The 16143-nt window shown below is 50.2% G+C and overlaps 1 protein-coding gene across 4 annotated transcripts in view; it reads left to right on the top strand.

Moving 5' to 3' along the window:
- The window catches only part of CLN6 (CLN6 transmembrane ER protein), a 59555-nt gene that overhangs the window by 27232 nt on the left and 16180 nt on the right, over positions 1 to 16143 (top strand). The window contains exon 1 of one of the 4 annotated variants that reach the window (XM_034939010.3): positions 9600 to 9846. The exons of 2 other annotated variants lie outside the window; for them this stretch is intronic. In XM_034939010.3, coding sequence (XP_034794901.2) covers positions 9764 to 9846 — 83 coding nt within the window. In that variant the 5' untranslated portion in view covers positions 9600 to 9763. Of the gene's footprint in view, positions 1 to 9599; positions 9847 to 16143 lie in introns of those variants that run through there. One more of the 4 variants, XM_034939012.2, reaches the window with a different exon arrangement.

Here is a 16143-nt window from a genome sequence, read left to right as displayed (position 1 = left end):
TTAGGTAGAAACCTTATTCCCAGATGATCCATACATTATGTATAGACTGCCTTGACCTGATTCTGTTCTTGGCACTCAGGCTAGGGCCCAACACAGGAAAATCCTGGAAGGGCAAGGGAGCGTGAGAGATAGGGGCGGGGGTGGATGACCTAGTTTAAAGCTTTCCTCTCACATTGCAGCAATGAAAAATCTCCAGGCCATGAGAGTTACATGCTTAACTTGATTCTCTCCATCAAGAGGATATTACTATGGTTACCTACTGCTATAAACCCAGAAGGGAATCTTTCGTGACTGCTACTACCAGGCAGAGTATCTGAAGTTTTTAAGATTAAAGATCTGTATTAGTCAGGGTTCTCTAGAGGGACAGAACTAATAGGATATATATATATATATATATATATATATATATATATATACACACACACACACACACACACACATATATACATATATATGTATATATTATATATTCATTTGTTTGGCTACAGGATCCCCCATCAAACAATGGGCAAGTTATAATTCTATATGGACCTAGCAGACAAAGCGGGATCCCTTTCTCTAGCTGTGCAATTAACCAGAGGCAGTTCTCAGTTACCCAATTAGTGAATAGGCATTTGTTAAGCTGTACCAGGATAAGGCATATACAGAACCAATATGTCCTGCAACCCTGACTGTGCTCCACTTACCACTCCATGAGCATATATATATATATAGAGAGAGAGAGAGAGAGGAGTTTATTAAATATTAGCTCACACAATCACAAGGTCCCACAGTAGGTTGTCTGCAAGTTGAGGGGCAAGGAGAGCCACTCTGAGTCCCTAAACTGAAGAACTTGGAGTCCGGTGTTTGAGGGCAGGAAGCATCCAGCACAGGAGAAAGATGTAGGCTGGGAGGCTAGGTCAGACTGGTCTTTTCTTGTATTTCTGCCTGCTTTATATTCTAGCTGTGCTGGCAGCTAATTAGATGGTGCCCCCCTAGATTAAAAGTGGGTGTGCATTCCCCAGCTCACTGACTCAAATGTTAATCTCCTTTGGCAACACCCTCACAGACACACCCAGGATCAATACTTTGCATCCTTCAATCCAATCAAGTTAACACTCAGTATTAACCATCACAAGATCATTTGGCATGGTATAGCTGCTTTGGAAAGCAGTGTGCAGTGTCCTGTGAAGTTAAACATATCCTCACTGTATGACCCAGCCATTCCATTTCTAGGTATTCACTGGAGATAAATGAAATGTGTTCACACAGAAACTTGTCAGTGATGTGCTCCTAGCAGCTTAATCATACTAGCCCCAAAGTGGAAACAATTCAAATGCCCTTCAACTGGTGCCTGGATTAGCAAACTGTAGTACATCCATACAATAGAATTCTACTCAATAACAACAAGAACTGAGCTCTTGACACAGCATGCATGAATCTCAAAAGCACCAGGCTAAGTGAAAGCATCCAGAGAAAGCTGCAAGATTCCAGGAATATGAAATTTAAGAAAAGGCAAAACGTTGATGACAGAAAGATCAGTGTCTGCCAGGAGCTTGAGGGTGGTAGAAGGACTAACATTAGCCGCCACAAGATTAAAAATTACGGTTTACGAGTCATGTAGCTGGAGGCTACAAGATTCTGACCCTCCCTAAAATGCTCCTAAGATCAGCGCTTGAGATATTTGGCAGACCCTGCACTTGATGAGTCAGCTGGCACCATCCAGATCAATAAACTGGCTCATCTGATCTTGTGGGCCCCACCCAGGAACTGACTCAGCGCAAGAAGACAGCTCTGACTCTCTGTGATTTTATCCCTGACCAATCAGCACTCCTGGCTCACTGGCTTCCCCTGACCCACCAAGTTATCCTTAAAAACTCTGCTCCCCAAATGCTTGGGGAGACTGATTTGAGTAATAATAAAACTCTGGTCTCCCACACAGCTGGCTCGGCATGGCTCTCTTTCTCTATTGCAATTCCCCTGTCTTGATGAACCAGCTCTGTCTAGGCAGCCGGCAAGGTGAACCCCTTGGGCGGTTACACCGTCTCACCCTCCCGAGTAGCTGGCACTACAGATGCACGCCATCACACCTGGCTAATTATTTTTGTATTTTTTGTAGAGACGGGTTTTTACCATGTTGCTCAGGCTGGTCTCAAACTCCCAAGCTCAAGTGATCCTCTCACCTCAGCCTCCCAAAGTGCTAGCATTACAGGCATGAGCCACTGCCCCTGGCCAGAATTATTATTATTATTATTATTATTATTATTACATTGAGACAGGATCTCACTCTGTACCCCAGGCTGGGGTGCAATGGCACAATCTCGGTTCACTGTAGCCTCGACCTCCTGGGCTCAAGTGATCCTCCCACCTCAGCCTCCTAAGTAGCTGGGACTACAGGCCTGTGCCACTGCACCCAGATAATTTTTGGGGTTTTTTGGTTGTTGTTTTGGGGTGTTTTATTTTTTGGTAGAGATGGGGTTTTATCGTGTTGCCCAAGCTGGTCTCGAACTCCTGGGCTCAAGCGATCTGCCTACCTCAGCCTCCCAAAGTGCTGGGACTACAAGCAAGAGCCACTGCGACTGGTCAAGGAACTATTCTTTATCATGACTGTGGCAGTGGCTACATAAGAATATACATTTGCCAAAACTCACCAAATCATACTTAAAAATTTTTTATTTTATGTAGATTATGCCTTAATAAAGCCAATTTACTTTTAATGATGTGACTTGAGGCTATTGTGTTTATCTCTTAGTAAAACCTGAGACTAGTGAAGTCTACCTGAATTTGTTCTTAGACTCATTTTCTAGGCAGGTCAGTGGGCTTCAGAAGAATTCTGGCCAGGCGCAGTGGCTCACACCTGTAATCCTAGCACTTTGGGAGGCCAAAGCGGGTGCATCACCTGAAGTCAGGAGTTTGAGACTAGCCTGGCCAACGTGGCGAAACCTTGTCTCTACTGAAAATACAAAAATTAGCCAGACATGTTGGTGTGTAATCCCAGCTACTTGGGAGGCTGAGGCAGGAGACTTGCTTGAACCCGGGGGACAGAGGTTGCAGTGAGCTGAGATCGCACCATTGCACTCCAGCTTGGGCAACAAGAGCGAAACTCATTCTCAAAGAGTGAAACTCGTTCTCACTTAGCTTCTAAGTGAGGCTTCTAAAACCAGAACTTTATATGGTGTTTTCTGCTTCAAGAGTCCATAGAATCAAAGCCCAGAAAGAAATTCAGGGCCACTCCTATGATCTGAAGAGGGGTAACCTGAACCACCTGGTGGGGCTGGAGGGGACTCAGGAAGTCCTCCAGACACCCTCCATATTGGTGCTGAACTTTTAGTCTTACCACTTCCTCTGGATTAAAAATTGCCTTTCCAGAGCATCCCATGTTTCTTGCCATCAGAACAACAGTTATCAGGCTTCTACCACTTTATTTGAGCCTCCCAATAACCCTGGAGGATGTTGCTGTGATCATGCCCATTTTATAGATAAAGAAACCAAGGCTCGGAGAATCTGGTTGGCGTTTCCAGGATTACATAGCCCTGAATTAACCTAGATGGGACCATATTATTACTATTTTTATTTTAGAGACCAGGTCTTGTTCTGTTGCCCAGGCTGAAGTGCAGTGGCATGCATCATAGTTCGCTGTTACCTCATATTCCTGGCCTCCAGTGATCCTCCCATCTCAGCCTCCTGAGTAGCTGGTATTACAGGTGTGTGCCATCACATCCAGCTAATATTTTAATTTTTTGCAGAGACGAGGTCTCACTATGTTGCTCAGGCTGGTCTTGAACTCCTGGCCTCAAGCAACCCTCCCCCCTCGGCCTCCCAAAGTGCTGAGCTTACAGGCATGAGCCTCCATGTCCTGCCAAAATTCTCTAAAGACTAACAGCTGTGGGTCTCCTGTAGCACTCTAATAAGTCATTAAATTCCAAAATTTGACTATACAGAGGTCAGGTGGACAATTCTGAAACAATTTCAAAGCAGATATTACTCGTGGCTCACCGTGGCTGTGGAAAGACCTCCCTCCAGCCTCCATGGCCTCTCCGTTCAGGCAGTTGTGTGGTGGTTTTTGGAGAATGCAGGTCCCAGAGGCAGGCTGCCCAGGTCCACCTGTGACTACACCATGGACAGGCTGTGTGGTTTGGGGTAGATGACTCAGCTTCTTTGTACCTGAGTTAACTCATCTATAAGCAGGAGCCAAGGTTAGCGCTATCCCTCAGGGCTACTGTGAGGATTAAATGAGATAATACACATTAAGCACTGAGATCAGGGTTTAGCACGCAGGAATTGTACAATAAATGTCTATTGGTTTTGTTTGTTTTGTTTTATTCTTTTTTTGTTTTGTTTTAGACAGAATCTCACTCTGTCACCCAGGCTGGTGTGCAGTGGCACAATCTTGGCTCACTGCAACTTCCGTCTCCCGGGTTCAAGCAATTCTCCTGCCTCAGCCTCCCAAGTAGCTGGGATTACAGGCACCTGCCAACATGCCCAGCTAATTGTTGTGTTTTTAGTAGAGACGGAGTTTCACCATGTTGGCCAGGCTGGTCTCAAACTCCCGACCTCAAATGATCTGCTCACCTTGGCCTCCCAAAGTGCTGGGATTACATGCGTGAGCCACCGCGCCCGGCCTTTGTCAACTGTTAAGAGTGAAATAAATGATAAGGAAAAAGAAATGATAAGGAAAAGAGCGGAGGGCGCTGGGAGCCTCTCAGCTTCTCCTAGCTCTCAGCAGCAGATGGGAGGGGAACGGGCTAGCAGAGAGCAATTCAGCTCTGGGCTGTCATGGGGACAGCAGGCTTCTGGGCAGGGTCTGAATTTATAGCCACATGTAGAAGGCAGTGATCTCTTCCATTAATGGGTGGAAATAGAGCCCTATATTAGGGCTTTTGTTCAAGTTGCAAACTCAGGGCCGTGAACTGTACACTTCTCCTTCCCTTGGCTGTCTGGTTAGAGAAGGAGCAGCCATATCGGTACACTGCCTGGCTCAGGGTGGGCACTGGCTCAAGCCATCCAATCAGAATCCCTCCGCGGGAATTTTGAATTGGGCCCAGAAGAGGCCAACCACATTCTGCTTATCTCTTGGATGCAAGAAAGATAAACTTGGGAGCTGCTGACTGAGGCCATCGGCTGCTGTATTTCCTGGAAAGCCAGGAAAGCCAGTCTGCAGGGAGAAAGAGAGAAGGATGACATGGAAACAGTGTTGTGGGTGGTGACTTCCTGGGCTCCCAAAGTCCCAGCACCATTCTCAGTTCCTGAGGCCCAACTGCATCCTTATGCTTAGATTCCCTAAGACACCCCTAAATCCTTGTAATAGAAATCCCCTTTTGTCATCAACCTGTCCCCCGTTGCTTCTAGTAATCACAACCACAAGAATCTGAATTAAAGCAACCTAGGGACCTTCTCTCTCCCCACAGTGTGACTTTTGGTCACCCTCCCAGCTTCTTCAGCCAGATGGGGAGTGTCCTGCAGGCAATACCAGTTGACACAGAAAGACAGTCTCCATCTTCCCCCAGTGCCCCAGTCCCCTGTTGTCTGTCCTTGTGCAGCCTTCTCACTGTGCACAGTCTTGTCGCCCACACTTAGAGATCCCCTAGTCAGGCCCCTCCTGGCTGCCTCTCTCCAAAGTGAGTTTTCCTGGTCCCACTTCCTCTGTCTGCCTTCTGGAGTCCCAGCCTCTGGATCCAGGAGTCTGTGTGTCATGTCTCTCAGATGGTAGCTGCAGTCTAGCAGGGGCCTTCAAAGCCTTCTGGTGGCAGGGCAGTGTGGGAAGATGTTTTGAAGAAAGAGAAATTTTCAAAAGCTCTTAAGAGACTGGAGAGAAAGGGTACTGGATTAGGAGTGGAGACTGGATTCTGGCCTGGCTTGGCTTCTAACTCGCTGTGTGGCTTTAGGCTTCATTTTCCTCAGCTGCAGAATGATGAAATTAGGCAAGATCAAAGGCTTTCCAGGGAGCCCTTTGGAGGTGACTTGGCCATGGCCTTGTAACCATAAGGGGAGAAGAGATGGCACCTGGGACCCTGCTTCTCTTCACTCAGGGCACCCCCCCCCGCCCCCCCCGTAGGTGTTTCATACATTGAGCATGCTGGAAAGATGTTTGTCTTAGCCCAGGTTTCCAAAGAAGCAGAGCAGGGCAGCGTGTATGCTAACACTGTATTGGGAGTGCGGTGGCTGGGAAGGGAAAGTGAGGACAAGGGGGAGTGAGACAGAGGAGAAGGGAGGGCACACAGGAGAGTGCACTGCGGAGCTGGCCACCACTCCGTCTGGACGGATGCTAGACCTTACAGGACCTTCTTTATTATTTATTTATTTATTTATTTTGAGACTGAGCCTTGCTCTGTCGCCCAGACTAGAGTGCAGTGGCGTGATCTCGGCTCACTGCAACCTCTGCCTCCTGGGTTCATGCAATTTCTCCTGCCTCAGCCTCCCAAGTAGCTGGGATTACAGGCACATGCCACGACATCCAGTTCGTTTTTGTATTTTTAGTAGAGACAGAGTTTCACCATGTTGGTCAGGCTGGTCTTGAACTCCTGACCTCACGTGGTCCACCCGCCTCGGCCTCCCAACGTGCTGGGATTACAGGTGTGAGCCACTGCGCATGGCCCAGGACCTTCTTTAAAGTGGCTGTGTGAACTCGGAACTCAGGCCAGTCTGTCCAGAAAGAGGAAGAGAGAAAAATTTATTTGCTAATCCCTGTTTCTTGCTGGTCAAAGTTCACTCCGTGGAGTGTCCAACACTCCTGCACTTCTGAGGCCAAGGGTGTGGGGCCAAGGGGAGAGGAGGTGCAGTTGACTTCTGCCTGGGTGAAGTCAGTTGTTACAGCAGCTGGACAAAACAAGTGGCAAGGAGCTGGAAGACTGGTATGTCTAACGGATCTTAGGCGATACATTTAAAAGTATCTGATACAGGCCTGGTGCAGTGGCTCACGCCTGCAATCCCAGCACTTTGAGAGACTAAGGCGGGCAGATCACAAGGTCAGTAGATCAAGACCTGGCTAACATGGTGAAACCCCGTCTCTACTAAAAATATAAAAAATTAGCCAGGTGTGGGGGTGCATGCCTGTAGTCCCAGCTACTTGGGAGGCTGAGGCAGGAGAATCACTTGAACCGGGGAGGCAGAGGTTGCAGCGAGCCGAGATCGTGCCATTGCACTCCAGCCTGGGCGACAGAGCAAGACTCCGTCTCAAAAAAAAAAAAAAAAAAAAATCGGATACAGCTATAATTGAAAAGTAGCGGGAACCTCTACTAAAAGAAAAGTCAAAACCACCAAGATGCATAATACCAAAGGACCTTCTCAGCTGAAAGATTTCTTGATGCTGGCCACTGAAATTGCAGCTCAGAGAGCTGAGACTAGACTCCCTTCTGATGTGCAGGGCCCATGTTCTCAGATAATCACAAACAAGATCCTGAAAATGTGTACCCCTCAGCTTTACTCTATCCTCCTCACCCAAATTTCCATGCAATTTAAAGAGCTAATGAAGATGGTGTTTTTAAAGTGTCCTGGTGGGATGGGAAAGAGAGGGGGCTGATAATCCCACCGGACAGGGAGAATTCTCATCTTGTTCATTCAGAAAGGCCCAGCCCCCTGCCAGGTTGGACTCCCCTCCCCTCAAGGGGCAGCAGCGGACTCCAGAAAGAAGGCAGATGTGTTTGTATTTAAGAGATTGGAGGATTAAATGAGCTAGAGAGGCTCCCTCCACACGGCCTCATCCTCTGATGGCTGGAAGCCCACCTCTGGGTGTTATTAAATCGATGATGACATCATGGGCACTGCATGCCCCTCCCTCTGGAGCCCAGCAGGCTTGCAAAGCCTGCAGAGGATAAGAAATTGGGGTCAGAGCGGGAAGCCTCAATCCTTCTTCTCTGGTGTATACCGAGATCGATGTGTAGATCAGATTCACCAGAATTAAATCTGGGGCCCGGTCTGAGTGCTGTCCTTGGCTGACCCTTGGGCACACTACTTCAGCTCAGGGCCTAGGTTTTTCTCTGCTACAAAACAGAGACAATCACCTGTTCTTCTTACGACCTGGTGTGTGTGGATCAATTGAAACAAGGAAAGCTTTAAAGCAAATGTGTTCTTCAGGGGACCGGGGCGGGGGGGGATTGAGGTGTGGCCTGTGGGCTGCTAGAGCCCAGGATGGGGCTGATGGAAAATGACTCCCAGGCAGGCAGTCCTAGCCTCCCACAGCCAAGAAAGGACATGCAGGTTCTGACCAATGGGGAAAGAAATAAATCCAATAAAAATCTCCCAAGAAGAAAGACAGGAAAGAAAATAGAATGGAAATAGGCATAGCTCAGACCCCTCATGGTCCGGGAAGCAGACCAAGGATACTGGGCAGGGGAATGGCACATTGCATTTGCATCTGAGGCACATCCCTTCCAAGAGGCACATCCCTTCTGCAGCGGCTTGAGGGCTGGGTGAGAGGAGACAGGACTGGAGACCTGCACATGTCGTGTGCGCCTGGCGTAGCACGGGGGTGGTGGGGAGAATGGGAGTTGGTTGCAGTTGTTCTAGTTAGCGGCCTGGGCTGCTGACAGTGAACGTGGGAAGGAGAGAGTTTGTGACATTGAGAGTGGTGTGGAAGGTAACCTTTCTGTGGAGGGAAACCTCAGGTCCCGAGACGGGCTATTGTAAATAACTAGTCCACCAGTGCCGGGCTCTCTGCTAAGAGTTTCATATAGTCATCACAACTCCAATGTAGTAGATGCAATAGGCATCATCTTGTTACAGATGAGTAAACTGAAGCTGTGAGGGGTTGAGCCATTTGCCCGCGTCACAGCTAGTTCAAAGTGGTACCACTAATGAAGTCCTGGCAATCTGCCCTGCAGGCTGTTCTCAGGTTTGACCTTTGGTTCTGTTTTTCACTTGAGGACGCTGTCCCCTTAGGTTCTGTCTGTCATGTATGCTCCGGTGACTCACGAGCCTGTCCACTGGGTTCCCAGGTCTCGCCTCAGCTTCAGACCACCGGTCCAACAGCCTTCCTGACCCACCACAAGCTTAATGCGTTCAAAGATGAATCTTTATTTACACGAAATCTGCTCCAGCCCACTTCCCGGGGGGTGCCTCCACTATCCACCCAGGGGCAGAATCCGGCCACTGCCTGAACTCTTCTCCCCTCACCCCCCACATCCAGAGTCCCAGTCACCATACCTCTCACACGACTCTAGATGTCACCAACTCGCTCCTTCCCACTGTCACCGCCAGCCCCTCACTAGAACATCTGCAAACCACGTGCTGCACCACGCGGGTGCTACACGTGCAGGTCTCCAGTCCTGCCTCCTCTCCTCCACCCGCAAGAACAAGGGAAATCCCACATCACCCTCTGCCCCGGGGAGCATTTAAATCAGCTTAGTCTATCTCCAGGTCGCCACCCCGCCCCAGCCCAACACCCAGGCCTCAGTCACCCTAGGCAGAGATTCCCGTACCCAGGCAGGCAAGGGACCCTAACACATCCCAGCCCGCTGGTGGTCACGCGCGCAGCCCGGACAGGCCACAGCCCCCGCCCCGCGAGGACGCCACACTCGCAGCGCCCGGCCCTCCCCTAGCGGAGCCCGCCCCGCCTCCCTCCGCCCCGCCCCGCCCCGCCCCGCCTCCCGCAGCCCCGCCTCCCGCAGCCCCGCCCCGCCCCGCCCCGGGCCCGCAGCCCCGCCCGTTCCTCCCGAGGGCCGCGCGCTCTCGCCTGCCCGCCCCGAACCGCCCCGCGCTGGGAATTTGCGGCGGCCTCCGCGGGGGCAGCCGAGCTGAACCGGTCTCTTCCTCGGAAAGGCAGGGCCGAGGGGCTCGCGGGGCAGCCATGGAGGCGACGCGGAGGCGGCAGCACTTGGTAGCGGCGGGCGGCCCGGGCGCGCAGCTGGGCGCCTCCTTCCTGCAGGCCAGGTGGGCGCGCGCCGGGGTGAGAGGGCGGGCTAGGCGCCTGTGCGCTGGGGCCTCGGGACCCGCCACGTGACGCTTCTAGGGCTGCCGGGCGGGAACCTCGTGTGCGGCGCTGGCCAGGGCGGAGCGGAGCGCGGGTGGCTTGGAGGCGCGCTACCGTGGCGGCGGTGCCCCCGCGTTTCCTTCTCTGCCTGGGGAGCCTGGGGCCCAGCGAGGTTCTGCCTCCCCGCTTCGCCGTTGCTCGGGTGGGAGGAGCGCCCGCCCGAAGTTTGGGGTTTTCCTCCCTTCCCGCGCTCCAGCGACACGGGCTGGCGCCGGGACAGCAGCTGCGCTGGGAGAGCTCCCCAGGGCGGTGGGGACACACACCTCGTCACTCGGACCCCCAACTTATCTGCAAGTTCCGGGCGCCACCTCCGCGTTCTCGGGGTCCTTCCAGCCCTGAGTAGGACTTGATTCTGTCATTTATCAGGAGGCTGTCTGCTTGACCTGGGGCACCCAAGAATGTGCGAATGTAATGGAAGAGACAGCGGAGAAGGGCGGAAGCTGCGGTCCAGAGAATGAATGAGGAGCCCTTGTCAGTTTTTGGTTTATCTCGTTGGGACGAGCAGAGCTCCATTCTACCTTCGTCCCGTTTTACTGACCAGAAACATTCACTGCATTCAGCAGGCATTCTTTAAGCGCCTGTGGTATGCCCAGCGCTGTGCCAGGCAGTAAGGGGGTAGGCAGGGTGAAGGTGGGAGAGGCTTACCGTCCTGTAGGGACCAGGAGAGACAGAGCCCAAGTGGGAGTGAGCGGTCATCTTGGAGGGCTTCATGGAGGAAGTGGCACTTGAGCTGAGTCTCAGAGGACTTGGTAGGGGACCCAGGGAAGACAGGCTGTTCCATCCAGGGAAACAGTGGGGAAGGGCAAGGAGTTTAGTGGTGCTGGAGCTTTCCGGCTGTAAAAGAAAGTGACAGGAGGATGCAGACTGATTGTGAAGGGCCTTTAATTGCAGCAAGTCTAGGACTCGAGTTGAGGACCTAGAGTGCAAAACTTAGGGGTAAGCGCACTGCCGTGACCGTGAGTGCCGCCTCAAATGTTGGGCCTTGGAGGCCTTGCTTGTCTCACCCTAGTTCCTGTCCTAGGTGACAGGTTAAGGACACAGTCTTTATCCCATAGGCACTGGGGAGTCGTGGGAAGTTTCTGAGCACTAGCATGCGCAAAGTCCTTGTTAGGAAGTTTTTGGTACGACCTGGATGAAGGGAGAAGTCTGAGCGCTTGGGCTGAGGTGAGGGATGGCTCGTTTCTGCTGCTGAGGACATGCGGGCTGAGCAGCTGCGGACTGTGTCCGTTTTCACTTAGAAACAATGTACTGGCCATAGACCGCATACTGTAGCTCACCTGTCTCCCTCGGCCTGTGAGTTAAGTATTATTTTACTGATGAGGAAATAGGCTCAGATGGGCTGAGGAGCCTGACTGGCTGAGTCCCCGGGCTGTCTGCCCCACGCTGTGTCCAGTGGTTTCATCTCTGCTGTGACCCAGCCCATTTACCAGCTACCGTCTTCCAGGCAGCCTCTTCTGCATGCGGGATGTCTCTGTTCCGAATCCTTGCCAAGTTGGGGGTCACTGACTGCCCTGAACTGTGACAGCCCAATGGGAACAGTCTGTGGGTCTCAGATATGGTCACCACTTTATCTCCTGTGTGGGGCTCCCATGTCTAGCATCTTACTCAGTCTTGACAATGAGCTGCCAGATGTCACTTCCAATGTACAGATGGGGAAATGGAGGCCCAGAGAGGTTACGTCATTTGCTGGCAAGAATCAGGGCCTAAACCCAGGGTTTCTGACTTACGGGCTCTGCTCTTCTTACGACTCCACTTTGGCTGCTAAGGAGTCATGTCCCTCTTCCCCTGTGTGAGCTCCCCAGCAGCCAGGGTATTCCCAGGGGGGTGGGGTGAGGTGGGAGCTCTCTGTCTCCCAGGGTGTCTCTGCCCCCACAGTGTGGCTTCAGCCCATTCCCAGTATCATTGCTGCTCAAGAGAGTAGGCAGAATCATCCTGTCCAGTTCCTAGGATGCTTGGATTTCCTCTGCTGCATCCGTGCTTTGCTCACTACCTCTTAAGGTAACCCATTCCAACGTCCACCTGCTTTGTTGCCAGTTTTTGTATTATAATGAAAGTGTTACAATTAGGCCGGGTGCCATGGCTCACGCCTGTAATCCCAGCACTTTGGGAGGCCAAGGTGGGTGGATCACTTGAGTCCAGGAGTTCGAGACCAGCCTGGCCAACATGGAGAATCCCCGTCTCTACTAAAAAATACAAAAATTATCCAGGTGTGGTGGCCCATGCCTGTAATCCCAGCTACTCAGGAGGCTGAGGCACCAGGATCCCTTGAGCCTGGGAGGCGGAGGTTGTAGTGAGCCGAGATGGCGCCACTGCACTCCAGCCTGGATGACAGTGAGACTGTCTCAAAAAAAAAAAAGTAAAAAAAGAAAAGAAAGTATTATAATTAGTGCCCGTGATAAATCAAATAACGAAGGCTTCAAGTTTTAAAAAGTAGTAATCCCTGTCCCACTCTTCCCTAGCACCAGAGACAATCACCCTAGCTTCTTTTAGCTCTTTTTACCAGAGTCAAATTCCTATTTCCAAATAATATGTTTATAACAATAAAAAACACTATGTAGCACTTTTTATGGATCAGGCCCTGCTCTTAAGTTTTTGCATATATTAACTAAACCACGACCCTTGAGATAGGATCTACTGGCCAGGCGTGGTGGCTCATGCCTGTAATCCCAGCATTTTGGGAGGCCGAGGTGGGCGGATCAGGAGGTCAGGAGTTCAAGACCAGCCTGACCAACATGGAGAAACCCTGTCTCTACTAAAAATACAAAAATTAGCCAGGCATGGTGTCATGCACTTGTAGTCCCAGCTACTCGGGAGGCTGAGGCAGGAGAATTACTTGAACTCAGGAGGCGGAGGTTGTGGTGGGCCGAGATCACGCCATTATACTCCAGCCTGGGCAACAAGAGTGAGACTCCGTCTCAAAAAAGAAAAAAAAGGGATAGGATCTACTATTATCTCCATTTTACAAATGAGGACATTAAGGCCCAAGAAGTTAAGTGACTTGCTCAAGATCTGGTTAGTGGCAGAGCTGGGATATGAACCCAAACAGTCTCCAAAGTCCAGACTCTTTTTTTTTTTTTTTGAGATGGAGTCTCACACTGTTACCCAGGCTGGAGTGCAGTGGCATGATCTCAACTCACTGCAATCTCCGCCTCCCGGGTTCAAGCGATTCTCCTGCCTCAGCCTCCCAAGTAGCTGGGATTACAGGCGCTCGCCACCACGCCCAGCTAATTTTTTGTATTTTTAGTAGAGACGGCATTTCACCATGTTGGCCAGGCTGGTCTCAAACTTCTGACTTTGTGATTCACCCGCCTCAGCCTCCCAAAGTGCTGGGATTACAGGCCTGAGCCACCGCGCCCGGCCAAGTCCACACTCTTAAAAACTACACTCAACTGCTATTTCTTGGTTTATTTTATTTTATTCTTTTTTTGAGACGGAGTTTCACTCTTGTCCCCTAGGCTAGAGTGCAATGGTGCCATCTTGGCTCACTGCAACCTCCACCTCCCGAGTTCAAGGAATTCTGCCTCAGCCTCCCGAGTAGCTGGGATTACAGGTGCCCACCACCATGCCCATCTAATTTTTGTATTTTTAGTAGAGATGACATTTCACCATGTTGGCCAGGCTGGTCTCTTAACTCCTGACCTCAGGTGATCCACCCGCTTTGGCCTCCCAAAGTACTGGGATTACAGGCATGAGCCACTGCGCCCAGCCCTTTGATTCGTTTTAGAAAAAAGGAAAAATTTTAAAAATTAGCCATGTGTGACAGCACATGCCTTTCTGTGGTCCCAGCTACTCAGGAGGCTGAAATGGGAGGATTGCTTGAGCCTGGGAGGTCAAGGCTGCAATGAGCCATGACTGTGTCACTGCACTCCAGCCTGGGTGACAGAGCAACACCTTGTCTCCAAAACTAAAATAAAAAGAGGATATTAGTCCCCTACCCTAAACTTTAGCTTTCCTCACCCCTTCCTACAATTTCTGTCCTCTGTTTTCATGTTATCAAAGTAGACTATAATTATCTGCTGCTTTAAAACCGTAATTATCTTCCATGTTTTATCTGTGGATTGATTCTAAACATTGAAAATTAATATATAATGTGTATGTTATTTAAGCCATGTATTTAATAAATATTGTTCCAACAGAGCCAAATAATGTTTAACAGTTACATTTGCTTTCTTATGTTACTTTTGTTTTTCTTGGAGTTTCTAGTTGCCTTTCTTTATTCTCTCATTATATTTGCTTTCATTTCCTTAGTTTTTTTCTGTTCAAGCTTTTCATTGTCTTGTATGTCACCATTCTTTAAATAGAAGCAAAATTAGTCTCTCTGTGGTCCCCATTTGTGAGTTACTGCTTGACTTGTTCAGGATGAAACCCCTTCCTTTTCTGCCAGGCAGCCCTGCAGATGCTGCTGACTGCCTTGAGGATTTTAAGTGTATGGCATGCACTCCTCAACTGTCGTGGTGTCATTGTCCCCATATGGTAGACTTGGAAAGCTGGGAAGGAGAGAAGAGTCTAACCTTGTTTCAGGTTACCTGCCATTGTGCCATCACCATTGTTTTCAGCAGCATTTGCGAGTGATTGAGACCTAGCTGGCACAGGCTGGGGGCTCATTGTGCTAAGTCTGTGGAGCCAGGAACTTGGGACAGGGTTGAGGTTGCTCATCCCCAGGACATGAGCTGGGGGAGAGGATGCCTTTACCATTCCATGATCTGCCTCCCGTGGGCAGAGTTCCAGGAGAAGAAAACCAGGCAGGTGCTGATTAATCTTTTTTTTTTTTGAGACAGAGTCTTGCTGTGTTGCCCAGGCAGTGCAGTGGTGCCATCTCAGCTCACTGCAAACTCTGCCTGTGAGGTTCAAGCGATTCTCATGCCTCAGCCTCCCCAGTAGCTGAGATTACAGGCGTGCACCACCATGCTGGGCTAATTTTTGTATTTTTAGTAGAGACGGGGTTTCGTCATGTTGGTCAGGCTGGTCTTGAATTCCTGGCCTCATGTGATCTGCCCACCTCACCCTCCCAAACTGCTGGGATTACAGGCATGAGCCACTGTGCCCAGTCTAATCTTTATTTGCAAGCTGGCTGCTGAGTATCCACTCTGTGTGCCTGCTTTTTTTTTTTTTTTTTTTTCAATAAGGTCTTACTCTGTCACCCAGGCTAAAGTGCAGTGGTACAGTCATAGCTCACTGCAGCCTCGACCTCCCAGGCTTAAGTGATCATCCTGTTTCAGCCTCCTGAGTAGCTGGAACTATATACAGATGTGTGCCACCATACCCAGTTAATTTTTAATTTTTAATTTTTAATTTTTTAGAGTTGTTTTTTGTTGTTGTTGTTGTTGTTGTTGTTTTCTTTTTGAGACAGTTTCACTCTTACTGCCCAGGCTGGAGTGCAATGGCATGATGCCGGCTCACTGCAACCTCCGCCTCCCAGGTTTAAGCGATTCTCCTGCCTCAGCCTCCCAAGTAGCTGGGATTACAGGCTCACACCACCAAGCCTGGCTAATTTAGTATTTTTATATAGAGACAGGGTTTCACTGTGTTGGCCAGGCTGGTCTCGAACTCCTGACCTCAGGTGATCTGCACACTTCAGCCTCCCAAAATGCTGGGAGTACAGGCATGAGCCACTGGGCCCAGCCCCCCTCTTTTTTTTTTTTCCTGTCCTACTAAGTTAGGCTGGACTAATGACAGGGATTCTCATTGACCAAGGTGCTTCCTGAGGTGGAGGAGGAGGTAGTCACTGAGCCTCTAGTGTATGCTGGGTACACATAACTTCCAGATACACACATCTAAGTGTTCATGCTTCCAAAATCCCTTTATTCCTCATACCGAACATCCTACTTTTTGCCAAGTTTGGAGGTATCAGAGCAAGAAACTGAAGGCTGTTACCTCTTTCGCCACCCAAGTTCTCTGGGCCTGGAGGTTATCACTCTCTGCTTTTTGAGGCCTTACCCTGATGGCTACTGAGGAAGGAGCTGGGTGGGGCCTCTGTGTTGGTCACTCGTCTCAGACCACTGAGCAGTCCTCAGGGTTACTGGCTATCTGTCCAGTCTGAAGATCGAGCCGCCCCTCCCTTCTCTTTCTCTGGCTCCAGTAAGCCAGGCATCTCAGCTCCATGCAGAACCTTCTTCACTTCCACCTCCAGGCCTTTACCCTGCTCTTCTGCTTTTCTGCCTAGTTAGATTCATCCATCCGTGCTTTGAGGCTCCCTT

The sequence above is a fragment of the Pan paniscus genome, chromosome 16 (assembly GCF_029289425.2).
Source record: "Pan paniscus chromosome 16, NHGRI_mPanPan1-v2.0_pri, whole genome shotgun sequence".
NCBI classification, from domain to species: Eukaryota; Metazoa; Chordata; class Mammalia; order Primates; family Hominidae; genus Pan; species Pan paniscus.
The sequence above is the reverse complement of the archived record's forward strand: the minus strand, read 5'-3'. Positions and strand labels throughout refer to the sequence as shown.